The sequence below is a fragment of the Scatophagus argus genome, chromosome 2 (assembly GCF_020382885.2).
Source record: "Scatophagus argus isolate fScaArg1 chromosome 2, fScaArg1.pri, whole genome shotgun sequence".
NCBI lineage: Eukaryota > Metazoa > Chordata > Actinopteri > Scatophagidae > Scatophagus > Scatophagus argus.
The window spans coordinates 4260236-4274915 of NC_058494.1; the positions used below are offsets into that span (position 1 = coordinate 4260236).

A 14680-nucleotide genomic window follows, 5' to 3' on the forward strand; every position below is an offset into this window, starting at 1 on the left:
TACCATGACCTGACATGATGATAGAACCTTTATAAATACTTTATGCTACTTTAAATTCTTTATTATTAGTAAATAACTGCATTTACCGAATAGAAACCAAAAAAATAGGTTCTAGTTAATGGCCCTTAACTAATCTACGAAGTATCATTAAATGATGTACCATCAATTATAACCCTTTAGTCCCCATTAAAAATCTTCCCTGAAGGCTGCCATGTTTGAACCGTTTTTGTGTCTGTTTCCCAGTTGAATACAGTGGATAACTAACTGCACCGAACGGCTCACGGCGCGGAAAGCCAAATTACGTTTTAACACTGTATTAGGCTCACGTCCTTTCACATCTGATTCAGATTTACTTAAATGTTACATCAGACTCATATATCAGTTTGCCCGCAGTCTGTTTTAATGACACGGTAGTTTGTTAAAATGGTATACCAACCAAAAAAAAAAAAAAAAAAAAAAAACAACAAAAAAACAAAAGGGAGAAAAAAAATGAAGGCGTGTCTTCGGCGCACGAGATGTTTACAGTCATCAACCAATCACCTGTGCCGCCTGCGCAGAAGCCATGTTGTAACTTTATTGTATGTTTGTAGTCCGTCCAAGTTTCCTGAGTCGGCGGGTTGTGATGAATCGGGTTTTTCTTCGAGTGTGTACAAGTATCTGAATTTACGACTTCTTCCACTCTAATTTGGCGACAAAATGAACCCGAGCAGCTTCGTGGTTGCAGTGCGGAGAGGATGCATGCGGACCTTCGGACGACCTCAACTACTGCTGCCTGTTTCGTCTTCGCAGGTGAGCCTTCAACATCGTCCACCCTCTAAAAGTCTTTGTCTATTTTGTTTGCGGTTCATTTTCCAGTTTCGTTTACTGATGCGCCGCAAGTTTAGCGCTTTGTTTTTCATGGTGCTGAGTCATGCCTGCAATCCAGCCGTATTTTCTTTTCTTTTTCTTCTCTATGCAAACACAAAATCTGACACACCCTCCTTCGTTGACCTTTGGCACTGGTGTGTTTTGCTAATTAGCTATAGAAGACAACTGCAACTTCAGTGAAGGTTAGCAGTGATCATTAGGTTGTGGTCAGCTGGTGGTAAAAATACATATATGTATCACTTGTTAATTGTGAACCAGTAGTCTACTTTAAAACTTTCTATTTTTACTGCGTATTCTAACATTTGAAAACACATGTCTGTACACAGTATATGCTGATGATGTCTGTAGCTATCACAGGATGCTTCACTGTGCCCGCAGGTTCAGTACTGCTTGCAGTCTACAGAGAGTGTCCCTGCAGCCCGGTTGCCCTACAGGGTGAAGGTGTCTGCTGGGAAACGCTACGCATGGTGTGCCTGTGGACACAGTAAGAAACAGGTGAGCATGAGAGACACCTGGGCTAGAGACAGGATGCCAGTCATGTAGAGTCTTAGCTCTTTCACTGCGATCCATCTCCAGTTTGCAGTCCACTTCTGAATTTCCACCATTGACCGACAGTAAAGAACAGGCATAAACTGATAGCCGAGCTCGTTTTATGAAGGGTTTTATGTTTCCTACTGTATGCAATCATGCTATGCTGATGTGTGCAGAGATCATGTGTGCATTTCTGACACCAGCAGTATCATATATAATATAAATGGAAACATGGTCAATATATATATTTTTTTTTTCTAAAGAAATATGCAAAAATACCTCTTCAATGTTACGGTGAAATGGGATTTCTACAAAGTAATGTCAGTTCCTTAAAAATATATCATGTAAAATTAGTGATTGCATAAACCCCACTGACCCGCAGACAGGATCAACTCTGAGAGATTAATTAATTCTTAATCCTGCTTTTCTCGTGACAGATTTATGACTTGTCCTAGCAGGAAAAGTACAAGTATTCAATCACATTGACAATGGCTCTCTGCCATTCACTTGTCTCAGTATGTTAAGATAGTGAGTCAGTCTGGACACACCTCGACAAACTGCAGCCATGTTGTTTTAATTGCACCTGTGCTTTGCTTGCTTGCTAGCTAAAATGTCACATAAGGAATATAAATCTGTTCCATTTAAAATTCACATGTGATGTTATTAAGAACTTTGTCCATGTAATGTTTTTATCATGTGTCTGAAATACTCCTAATGTGAGTGCACACTGACTGATGCATAAATAAGAAAAAACGTGAGTGTGTGTGTGTGACCGGGTTTTGAACCTGCAACCCTCTTGCTGTGAGGTGACAGTGCTAACCACTGAACCTCTATGCAGCTCTATGCTAAACTTACTTAAAGATAATACACCAATCTTGTGACAGGTATAAAAATGATAAAGTTTTAAAGAACTGAATATGATTTCATAGTCTCCCTTTCTCTCTGTTTGTCAGCCTTTCTGTGACGGAGCTCACAAGACAAAAGCCCCGAGCATCTCTCCTCTACGCTTCACCCCCGACAAAGACAGGATGGTCATGCTGTGTGCCTGTAAGCAAACCAAAAATGCACCGTATTGTGACGGCTCACACTTTAAAGTCATCTTCCGAGATCTAGTGAAGTCGATGAAAGGCATTTTTAAATGATCAGCGTTCAAGATGTCTGCCCCGGAGTACAGAGTTGGTAGAAATAAAACAGAAAATAATTCCTTCTTTTGTCTTGTCTAAATTTTTCGGTGATTTGCAAGTTTATAAAATTGCATTTTTATATTAAAATAAAATATGTTGTAAAATATGGCCTTTGTTGGAAAATGTCAAGTCTTGCCTCATTTTATCCTCTTCAGACTTATTTTTGTTTTACAAATTACATTTTTTTAATTATTCATGGATTTGTATCCAGTGTACAAATGCTTAAGCCATATACAAATGCACCACATAGTAAGTATAGTGACAGTTGTTAAAGCACCTTGTGTGAAGGCACTGAAAGCTTACCATTGTTTTGGTTTTTTGTTGTTGTTTTTTTTAATTTTTGATTGATTCATACCATATGTCCATGAGTTTTCTCAGTTTTTAAAAAATGTTTAATAGCTAGCTTTTACATCTTAATTCGTCACATCTTTATGCAACACATGTCAAATATGGTATCCCCTCGTTGATGTATCTGCCAAGCATAACTTCCACAACATCCTGAATTTCTCTACGATTATTAACTTATTGCTTGAACATTGAACCTCTCACTCAATCACAGAAGCTCCGGCTGGCCGATATACGCCTCCTGATTGGCTCGTACTCTAACACGTGATAGGAAGTGATTTCTGCGATCTCCTTGATAAGCTGTTTGTTGGTGAAACGTTACACTGTTTCTCAGAGTGTCTGCTTTATTTTTCTCCTCTCGTTTGAATTACCTTTTATATTTTCTGTAGCTGGGACGTCAGCTGGGACTGAATCACGTCCCGGTCGTTTGGCGTTCACGCGACTTGGGCAGCTAGCTAGCTAGCTCGGGTTGTTTTGAAAGTTTAGCTGTTATTGGAAACATGAACACGTTGGTGACAAAATTAGATCACAGATGCGTCAGTTTAACCTTGAGACAACCTTGGATAACAGCTATGAATGCTACCAAGGTAAACCTTCAGCCCCTGCCTTTTGTATACGTGATATTGTTCGGCTCACTCTTCAGTTAACACCAATATTATATAAATAGCTGGGCTGTTAAAACCATAGCTCGAAGTGGCCAATGTTTGAATGGAATGTTTGGCCAATGTTTTACACCTCATAGAAGATCGAAACACTACTTTCCATTCTTTCATCTAAATTGGACTTGTGCTCAGGTTGGCCAGTGCTGATGGAAGAAGTCAGTGAAGCACAGTCTGCGTGAACTGCGGTTATTGAGGGGCTGTACAAGCTAATATAAACTACTGACCATTAGTCAGTTTGATAATTAAATATATCCTCGAGTTAATATGTGTTGCCTTTACTGTAGTGGAGTATTTGCCACTTAACTTTAAAAAAAATGTAGCTGTACTCTAATGTAGCTCTGTCCACAGGCCCAGCTCTCCACAGTCCCTCCAGAACCTGTGATCCCCTCTAAGAAGCCTTTCAAAGTGGAGCTGCATGGTGGAAAGCGTTACTCATGGTGCACTTGTGGACACAGCAAGAAACAGGTAAAACCACCATTGACTTCATGTGGTTGTACTCCTGTCTGAAGTACACATCTTGTATTATTCCCTGATCACATCTTCATCTTCCAGCCTTTCTGTGATGGAGCCCACAAAACCAAAGCCCAGGGCCTCTCCCCGCTACGCTTTGTCCCAGAGAAAGACGCCACAGTTTGGCTATGTGGTTGTAAGTACACTAACAACCCTCCTTACTGTGATGGCACGCACAAGCAGGATTTCATCGTGTCTGCCCCACTACATGAACAAACGGACTCCTGAAAAGGAGGACGGAGAGGTCTACGAAGTGCTGATTTGTGTAGCTGTTGCTTCTACATTTTTGTACAAAGTGATTCTGCACTCAGTGAATGCAGCACATTTAAACTTACGGACCCTGACATATGTTTGAGTCTGATGTCCTGTCGGTATTTCTCTCAGTGCTGCCATCAGAAGTCCTTGCTTTCCATCTTTGTCTGTGGAGAGACGATGATGTGATGATGGACTGTGTGAGGTGTGTGTACCAGTGGAGATTTTACCATACTGTTTATACTGAGATTACTAATAAATGGCACTGGAAGTCCATGGGGAAAAAATGCTGAGAATCAGTGCTATGGATAAGGTAAGGTGTCTGCAGAGCTCAAGGGGATACCACAGACAAAATGCACCCCAGCCACAGCCTGTTCAACTTGCTGCTGTCTGGAAAATCTTCAGAAGTACCTGCTGCTGAACCATCAGACTGCAGAGCAACCGCTTTCCACTGGTTGCGAGACTCCTGAACTCATCCTTCGCACTCCATTTTTGAAAAATGTGTTTTTGTGCTTATTTATTTATTAGTTTGCACAGTTTGTTGATGTTTACACTAACTTGGATTTTGTTAAATTTGTGCTGTATAATGACAAATCTCGAATCATTTTAAACCATATAGTGAGTGCAAAGGTGTCACCATGATGAGTCTCCACTGTTTGTATCAGCTGGCACTTCTTCACCAACATGGTCACTGTTTCATTGCTTGTTATCAGCTCTTTTACTGGTCCCAGATCATGAATCAGTGGTTCCTAACTTTGGTCACAACATTAAAGAAAAAAAAAAAAAAAGTTACTCAACATAATATTTGTTTTTGTTTTTTTCACACTTGCCTCAAATCTGTCGATTGTTCTTGTACCAGGGTTTACGACCTCTGACGGGTCAAGGGCACAAAGTGCTCGGCCATAAGAGGTCACAAGCCAAATGGTTGGGAACCTGAGATGCGTCAGCGTAGTGTCTCTTTAATAACTTCTGTTAGGTTTCAGTGTATTACTTGTATGTCCTGATGTTTGTGGCTTGATTGAATGTAAACATTAATATAAAAGCTGAAAGGAAGAACACAGGGGAGAAGCTGTTGATATTCCATAATGTCCCTCTATTTACTGAACTGGTTAAACTTGTTTTAGTTTGTAACAGAATTGCCTGATACCCGTGTTCAATTTTATATAGTACAGAATACCCAGGTTGTAAACAGCAACCTGTCACCTATTGTGACCTGCTAAATTCAGAGGATCATAAACAGGACGCTTAGGTCAGAAAAATCTAGTAAGTAAACGTTTTATTGACCTAAAACATGCACATATGGCTGATAAAAAAAAAAAAAATGTATCATTGTTTGTGGAAAAGAAACAAAAGGAATGTTGAAATGCATGGAGCTACAACACACATGGCCAAATATCCAAATCCCTTTTGCGTTTTCAACTGCCATTAAGAGGAAGAACGTGGTATGCTGACAAACATCTGCTTGCGAGCGTGGTAGTGCTTGGAACTCTAAATATAAATGCTTGCTGAACAATACTTGTTGGTTTGGATCATGTGATTGGACCTTAACAAAGTGCATCAACAGTTATGCGCAATGTACCTGTGTTTCCTGATGAATGGTTGCTTATACTGGACACTTATACAGCAGTTACTAACATGACCGTTTGAAGGCGCGGATTAGTTTCTTTTGTTTTTCTTTACATCCAACTCAAGCAGTGATGTACACTGCAATGCCTTTCAGCATTGTGTCTCAAGTTTTCTGGAGCCAAATGAATGCTGATGGAGCTATGGAAATGAAACAGACCCACTGCATATACAATACAAAACGATTACAATATCTTGTATAAAAGATAAGTTTATACATATGTATGCACACATGCTCACATTTGATACATACTATACAGTTTGTATGTGTGCACTGTTCTAGTCTAACACACATAAACACACACACGCACACACACACGCACAAGTGTCTATTTGGCTGCACTTTTCAGTCTTTCCTGCTGAGAGATAATAGCAGGGATCTGCCTCCCATTTGTCCAGACGGAAGACGGCTTGAGCTCGTCTTTTTGCTCTGTGGAAAGAAAGAAGGGAGCAATTCAAACACTGTCCTCCCTGCTGCTCTGTATACGCATTAGGTTGTCGGAGGCAAACCGCTTTTGTCGGCACCCCTCGCCTCCTCCTTGCCGGCCACAGAGCTCGTGCCGTTGACAGTCACTTTCCGAGCGTTGGCGCCCTGTTTGGAGGTGAGGGTGTGTCGCCGAGTGTTGTTGGGCACAGTGGTACCGTTGGAGCTTTGGATGGCAGGAGAGAGGTCGTGACACGCAGGGCTGGACTGCGACGTGGCTCGGGGCGGCTGGGCTGCAGCAGGACTGTGAACTTTGTCGCTCTGGGAGTCGCTCTCTGACGTCGGGCTGGTGTTGACGCCGTCAGAGTGGCCCTGGGCAGCTGACTGAGACGGCCTCCTGCGCTTCCGGGTGGGCTTGACCAGATACTGCAGGGGGATTGGCCCAGTCTGTACAGAGGCGCACACACATCGTTAGGGCTGGGCAGGAGCTCAGGTTTTAGAATTCATAAATATGAGGGCAAATTTACAGACAGGAAGGACTGAATAACTGGCCAAGAATGCTGTTATTGTCATCAAATTCCATGAAAAGAGGAGATCCTATTAGCAAGTACTGTGTGTACACAGTTGTGCTAAAACTGTTCAAAACACATGAATGAGAAACACTCTTGCACTGACTGATGGGCTGCGGTGACAGCTGGGGTACATGGGGAGATTAAAAATATTGTTTTAATGATTTGATTGAAAAAAAAAAAATACATCCACACATTGAGTGAGCTGTAACAATTAATTCAGGTGTTTTAATGACAATGTGTAAAAAGTAGCTGGGAAAAGACCAGAAGAGAGGCAATAGTTAGCTAAAAGCAGCGGATAAACCGTTTCCTGCTTTTGTACCTCATGTAGTATTACTGCAAACATGACTAAATCACATCCAATGCTTGATAAAACAGGAACTATTATTTCCATTTTTATATGATTAATAGTTAAGTAACGTGCAGTCTGACACTGACACATCTCCTGTAGGAATGACTGGACATGGCTGTGGGTCACAGAGAGGATCGGATGGAAATATTTTGATTATGGTCTTCCCATGGGATTTTTTGACAATGTAGAATAGATCCGTAAAATACTGGCAGCCATGTCCTTTAACGCACTCAGGTCCAAATATCACAGTTGTTTCTGCTGTATACGGGTAACTGACAGAGGGTGAAGTTGTTATTAGCAGGAATTGCTTATTTCTTGTCCAATTTCAAAAGATCAATCTCAGTTCAACACTCTGTCCACGCTGGACAATCTAAGTAAGCTGTGAAATTATACAGTAAACGGTCAACCATGTAAACATGAACTCAAACAAAGAGAAACAAAATCAGCAGACATGAACAACAACACCGAACGTAAAATGATTGCGGGATCATGTAAATATGTTTTCAACATCAGCGAGATGAAGAACCATACTTGTCCACACACGGACACAAATTGTGTTCCAGAGTGGCTCCCTCTTTAAACATCTCCCAGACTTCCTGCTCTAACACGCTCTATGAAGACCCCATCTATAGTGCGTCATAAGGGCTTTTATAGAGTATTATAATGCACTCATGATGCTTTATGACTACACTTACAAATACATATCGCTTTCTGATGCATATATAAACAGTCATAACACAATATGGATGTGACTTCTAATGAATTATAGTTCAAGTGTCTTATGGATACTCTTGACTAGTTAAAAACCAGAGCCTGACTGATGGGGCTAATAATGCATCATGACTACGTATACTCACTTATACACACCTTAACAATCAGCTGTAGTGGGGACTCACAGTATGTTACAATAGTCCATGCAGCATGATCAGTCCTCACAAGACAAACTAATAATCCTATCTAGCTGCTGACTCCTGGAGGTGTTTTGTTTACGACTTCAACACCAATCTTCCATCTTTATGTTCACAGGAATAGATTGCATGAACAGCTCTTAAAGGCTGCAAGTTACATAACTTAAAGAGACAGAGCGCACAAAAGGAAGTGACGTGAAGCGATATGTTGCCATGTTGCATGTGAAAGCCGCAGAAAACTCTATAAAGCAGAATGCAAAGCCGTTCAGCTTGTCCTACTGATGCAACCAGTCGGGCCACTTATTTTGTTCATATGATCTAGTGGTGAATACAGTGCAGCCAAACCTTTAACAGACAACTATGATTTAAAGCACTGTTACGGCACACCCATTTGGATTTCACAGCAAAAAATTAAATCACTCCAACTACAAGAGAGACACGGGTGAAAATCACAATTCCAGTTGGGTAAATATTTGTGCACCGTGGTAAAAAATATGAAAGTGGTCACTCACCCGTCTCCACTCATAGAAGTACGCAATATCCATTAGTGTGTAGTAGTCCTTCAAGGGTTCATCTCCATACAACACCTCCACCTGTAACGCACACCGTCAGCATCATCAGCATCAGTATGGAGCGCCATAGCAGGCTGTAATCCCAGCTTTGAGTGTCATCCTGCCTCCGGGCAAACTTTTGTCCCACTGCCTTCAATTACTTTTGCATTAAAGCACTAAAATATGGCACTGTTTTAGTTTCATCTTCCCATCTTAAGATAAATGGCACTGCCATGGTGTCACTTACATTGTCAGCAGTCACTAACAGCGATTCCTGAGAAGTTTTCATCAAAGAGCATCATAAAAAGAGAAGGAGGAGAGTAAAAGGCCACAACACAAAGTGTGCTATACTAACGAGTACTAATGTCACACTCGCATCATACCGTTTCCATCGAAATTTTTCACTTCGTAAAACTTGGTAAAAATGTCGGAAAACGGTGGCAAGATGGCTGCCACTTTCAGCAGCAGTTACAACTAGATAAAAACAAATTTACCTCATTAAAAAAATACATACATTTGACTGCATTTGGGAGCTTTACTTGCTGTTGTTAGAGAGCTGATAACCAAGCTAGCATCCATAACACAAAATCTGTACTAGCAAGTAAAATGCACACCATCGAGTACTTGTGAGCAATAGCTGATGAATGCCAACAAATTAGTACAAGCTGGTTCACGTTACGGATCTTTTTCATAATAGCAAGAAAGGAATTGAATAAAATAATTACATTAACCATCTAAATTAGGTGAGCTATGGCCGTGCTGCTGTGAATGCTGGCTCACTGGGACACGTAATGGAACAGGGCCCTCTTTAATGAGACTAGCAACACCTGCTCTTTTCCTGCTATGACCTATCCAAACCTCTACTGTGGAAAAGGCTTTTTAAAGTGCTCATGGGCGTCGAGTTTGATGATGATCGTCTTCTGTGGGTTTCTCAGTACGTGTGAATGCTTTCACACTACACAGTCCAGTGTTGACATAAAAAAAATGAGTACAGCTTTAATGATTTTCCAGTTTTTCCAGGCAATAGCCCTCAGTTTTGGCACGATGATATGATCTGGTTAGTTATCATGTTGCACTAACAGCTGATAAATACATGCAACATAATATGATTCACCCACAACTGTGATTACATTACTTTAGAATTAGAAGTCCTCCTACACAAAAACTTTCTATTATTGTGTCACAACCCCCGAATTATGGAACAAAGTCAATACAGCACGAGTGTCCAATTACCCGATAGTTGTTGGGAATATCCATCTTGCTTCGGAGGAATTTTGCTAAGTGCATGACGGACATAGCTGCTGGGCACTGCAGGAAGCGTTTACCATTGGACTGAGAACAAAGAAAAGAGCAGAGAGGGGGTACATAAGTCCAGAGAGAAGGCCAAAACAAAACACAGCATGAAGCGTGTAGGCTTCCACTACTGCTTTCCCCAACTCTGCTTTAAAAATCAGGCTTTACCTTGTCTCCTTCCATCTCCGAGTGCTGCCTCTCATTATTTCTGCAGGCAAAAATTAAATACAAAAAAAAAAAAGGTGTTTAACAATAATGAACAATTCTTTCCACTCATGCAGAAATCCATATTCAGTGAGACATACTGCAGGTGTGAGTGGAACCTTTAAGTGCTCACACAGGTTCTCTTTCCCCTCTAATTTCCCCACTTATTTCTGGTTAATATGGGTTTTACTTGCATATGTAAGTAATTCCACTCTATTGTTTGCTTTTCTATGATCACATAATTGTGTTCATTGTTTTTACACCTGTCTCAGCATCCACTTTCCAGTAAATTGATCCACCATGAACACTGCTGTTTCTTGTAAAAAAAAAAACATAAGAAATGATTGACTCACTTATTCCTCTCATAGAACTGTATGGACAGACTGATGATTTCATCCTCTGCTATGTTAAACGTCTCCACCACTTCCCCTGGTTCCAGTACACGATTTTCTGCGTAGAAGTCCCGCCTCCGTTTCATCTCATCTGAATGCGGCGCACAATGAGAGCACAATGAAGAAATGAATCATAAAATGAGAAACTGTGACAAATGCTGAGACTGAGAACTTGCTTCAGGACCGTTAGTTGCTCTCCAGTCCGAAGAAACGTCGCCTTACCTTTGAATAACCCCGGAACAAGCTTATAAACAATATCTTGTAGAGTTTTATCCGCTCTGGAAAAGAAGATTTTTGAGTTGATGAGCATAATTGCGCTGCATTCAGAAAAAAAAAATTCTAGAAAGCAACATAACTGACCTGATGCTGAGCTGAGGGCATGTCTTGTGAACCTGGACGTCACATCGAGGGCAGAATTTGTTTGTCTCCAGAAAGGCAACGATGCAAGTCTTACAAACTGTACAAACATAAGAATATATAACACTTGAATACTGTTTTATCATATTTTGAGATGCAGTACTGATTGTACAGTGTACTGAACTGCATCCATTTTACATTAATAGTTTACATGCAAAGATTTGTGGCTGTGGTTGATTTTGTGTTGGGTTTAAACCACAAAACCACTAGATATCAGTGTTGCCAACATTGCCTTTTCACAGATTTGCAATATACTGAATCATAACCCCCATCCTGTGATACGGATCATAGCGCCATATTCTTACCAATAGACCGTACTAAGGCAGATTCTCAAACACTGCCCCATATCACCATCTGCATTTCAATATAACACAATAATACACAATAATGCAATAGTGCTTTTGATACAGTTATGTTAAGTGACTGACTGAAGTCTCTCAACAGTCCAACAACATGATCAGCCTCCATAGTTACCAGAGTTGAATCAAAACCTCACATACAGTAAATGGAATTTTGTATCACATGCATTACATTATTATTGTGTACATGGGTGTTCCCTGAAGTAAACTTCCTGTATTAAAAAAAAACATGAATGTGAAGTTGGGGTTACAGTATATGACTCAACATCATGCACCTTATTACCACAACATGGGCAGGAGCTCTGCTTATTATTATGGCTACAGATGTCAGGTCCGGGCTAAAGTCAAACTGGGGTTAACAGACACACTCTGCATGCATGTAAGGTAATGCTTTTGTGTGAGGAACTTACAGGAGTGCAGGCACTCTACGATGGTTGTAGCATCAATTAAGTAACCAGCGCACAGTGGACATGTGAGGTGTGGATTCAGATCTGTGATTTTAATCCGGTTGGGCTGCATCTTATCCATCTGGACAGATCTGTAGAGGAAACAGACAACAACATGACAGGTTCTTGTTACACATTAAGGCATTGGAGTCTGTGTAAATGTGCATAATGCCTGTTGAGATTACTACTAGCTCTTTCTCATGTGGTCAATGAGTGGCTGCTACAGTGGCCCCTCGGATAACGTCTGCAGCTCGTCCTTGGGACAGCAGGTTGCGAAAACACAACAAAGAGAGCTGATGGGCTACAAAAAGCACCTAGAATGACATGCTGGAGCGATAAACAGCGTGTGGAGAGTAGGAGCCGTGCAGCTAAATGCAGCCTGTGTGGTGGTACACAGCAGCCGACTATTGAATCGCCCCTGTGTGGCCTCATCTTGTGCATCAGCTCTGCTCCTCCACGACAAGCGAACCAACAAAGAGCGTTTGCGCTTCTCCGGAGCTCCGCCGTCCGGCCGGGCACCAGAACCAAACACATCCAAAGGAAACACCAACACTGAAGGGGAGGGGGGCTACAGAGCCACAGAAAACCACACTGGTACACAAAGCAGCCATCTTAAATTCACTGACAGGGCTGTATGAGGAGCCGAACAAGAGAGGCTCAAAATGTGACACCGTGCACTTTGTGTGCGCCTCAGCAAACAGCGGGCCGATGTGGCCGATAAAGAGCGATCACCGATGCTTCGTTCCTACCTGATTAGACATAAAAGTTTCCCTCTCCTCCCAACCAGGATCCAGGTAAATTATTTGGACTTGGACAGAATTTGCAGCAGCGCCAGAAAATGGCTTTTTTCAGCACCGTCAGAGGACTGCCCATTTTGGATCACGTGACTTTATTTTGTCGCCTCGTTCTCGGGGCATACAGGGTATCCTCTGCAGGCCCTCACGACTTTTTACGCATTCAGTCATCCTGCACGGGCCAGCCCTCACATTTGTTCTTAATTTAACATCCGTTTAATATTTTTATTTCAAGTATGAAATTCATCAGGACAGGGATTTGCCACGCCCTCTGTCTGTCTCCATCTGACTGCAAATTATGTTGTCTGCATTACCTACGCGGGCCCTGAAGGCCTCACGTCCCGGGGCCCGAGCTGAGGGTTGGCCCATGGACAAGGGTGGAATTTAATTGGAAATTTGCAATGCTCGTTCCGTTTTCAGTTCCATTATTTATTTATTTTTTTAAATAATAAAGTAAGCGTAATAGATTTGTTGTTATTAGAAATAATAGCTAAAACAATAAGTGTGTTCAGATATTCTTCAGTCCAGTGAAATAAATGTTAATATTATTTTTATATGTATCATGTGTTAAATTAGTGTTTAAAATTATATCTGAAATTAGAAAGCTCCTTTTCCAGATAGCCCTGATAGCAATGAGCAGCACAAAATCACAAAAAAATAAATAAATATGACCACTGTATAAAAAAAGAAAACACAATGAAACAGAGGGCAGAAAGAGACAGTAGGAGGATGTTTCAGAGTAAATAAAAACATTGACAGTCACTGAACCGTGTAACCATACTGTAAACAAATGAAGAGTCAGCAGCTCCCTCAGGTATCGAGCAGGGATCATCAAAACTGCACCCCAACCCACCCATCCTGTGAGAGCCCTGGGGACAACTTACAGAGAGGAGCACTTCTGTAAACATGCTGTATGAGACGAAAGCTTTTTAACAGAAATGTGACTGCCTGCACGTTGAAAAGAGTAAATACAGGGCACAGGGGGTAATGCTGATTGCATGCAATACAAGAAACATGTACATTGTGTTACAGATTAGTTTTTTAATCAGTAAATGTAAGAAAAAAAAATAGTAGGAAGGGAAAAATGAATGCCAACCTGACTTTTAAAAGTTCTACTGACAAGAAAAAAAACAGCAACAACAATAACTAAAAACTATTACAGTTAAGTTATTACAGCTGGCTGCATCTTGTGGATTTGCATATTCATTAATGTTTTTCAAGAGGTACTCTAATCATTTAAAATGTCCCATCCATGAGGTCTGAGAGACTCACAACAGCCTGTTTGCTAATCACCACTGTCTTTCATACTCCATGTCCTGTTTGTTACGCAGGTTTGTCATCTCCAAGCCTGAACTGAGATAATCTTGATGACATCATCAGCCCTGGGTGACATCATTGGGATTATTTTGTCAGACTGGACATGGCTCCTTACAGAAATGAGATTTATGTATAAAATCAGTGGAGTGCCCCTTTAACGTTGGTTAACTTTTGGTTTAATTTTAGTGGTGAGTCCATTAGCAGAAAACAACCAATTTAAACATTTCCACTATTTTCTCTTTGTTGAATCTAGTTATACACATATTTAGAATTGTGAGAAAGTTTGTAACCAACAATGTTGTCTCTTATAAGAAATAATCTTACTCACATCACATTACGTAGTTGAGTTTTTATATATGTCATCATCATGTATAATCATTTGAAATCGACACATCTGATTAAAATTAAAATAATGTCACACATTTATTTCTCATTTGTTTCTGAGACTGTGACTTCATTTTTGCTCTGTTGTCAAACATTCTAGTGATGAAAGTTAACATTAGATGTATGACCCAATCTAAATACTGTAAATAGGGTTGAACATTGATATCTGTGATAGCAGAAATAGGTGCACAGTGATGGAAAGATTGGTAGTGAGAACAGCTGAGACGATCAACAGGGTCTCTGTTCACTCTTCTGCCATCTGGGAAAAGATACCAAAGCACTGGAGCTCTTACAAC

The 14680-nt window shown here is 40.8% G+C and overlaps 2 protein-coding genes across 5 annotated transcripts; one reads left to right on the plus strand and one right to left on the minus strand.

Moving 5' to 3' along the window:
* Positions 1-541: 541 nt before the first annotated feature.
* On the plus strand, positions 542-5413 carry LOC124066111 (CDGSH iron-sulfur domain-containing protein 3, mitochondrial-like). 3 transcript variants are annotated; one of them, XM_046402245.1, is made up of 4 exons: positions 542-789; positions 1246-1362; positions 2352-2445; positions 3938-4047. In XM_046402245.1, exons 1-4 carry the CDS (start codon positions 697-699, stop codon positions 3979-3981), a joined length of 348 nt encoding a protein of 115 aa, XP_046258201.1. In that variant the 5' UTR covers positions 542-696; the 3' UTR covers positions 3982-4047. The 3 variants fall into 3 exon arrangements, with proteins under 3 accessions (XP_046258201.1, XP_046258184.1, XP_046258193.1); XM_046402228.1 differs by lacking the exon at positions 3938-4047 and having other exon boundaries at positions 545-789; positions 2352-2700; XM_046402237.1 differs by lacking the exons at positions 542-789; positions 1246-1362; positions 2352-2445 and adding exons at positions 3182-3514; positions 4142-5413 and having other exon boundaries at positions 3938-4054.
* Positions 5414-6167: 754 nt separating this feature from the next.
* LOC124066098 (polycomb group RING finger protein 2-like) lies at positions 6168-12793 on the minus strand. 2 transcript variants are annotated; one of them, XM_046402216.1, is made up of 10 exons: positions 12639-12793; positions 11854-11981; positions 11028-11124; positions 10890-10945; positions 10629-10758; positions 10240-10279; positions 10012-10110; positions 8740-8820; positions 6617-6845; positions 6168-6404 (listed from the first exon to the last, which is right to left on the minus strand). In XM_046402216.1, exons 2-10 carry the CDS (start codon positions 11969-11971, stop codon positions 6304-6306), a joined length of 951 nt encoding a protein of 316 aa, XP_046258172.1. In that variant the 5' UTR covers positions 11972-11981; positions 12639-12793; the 3' UTR covers positions 6168-6303. The 2 variants fall into 2 exon arrangements, with proteins under 2 accessions (XP_046258172.1, XP_046258162.1); XM_046402206.1 differs by having other exon boundaries at positions 6168-6845.
* Between the last annotated feature and the right edge of the window lie 1887 nt (positions 12794-14680).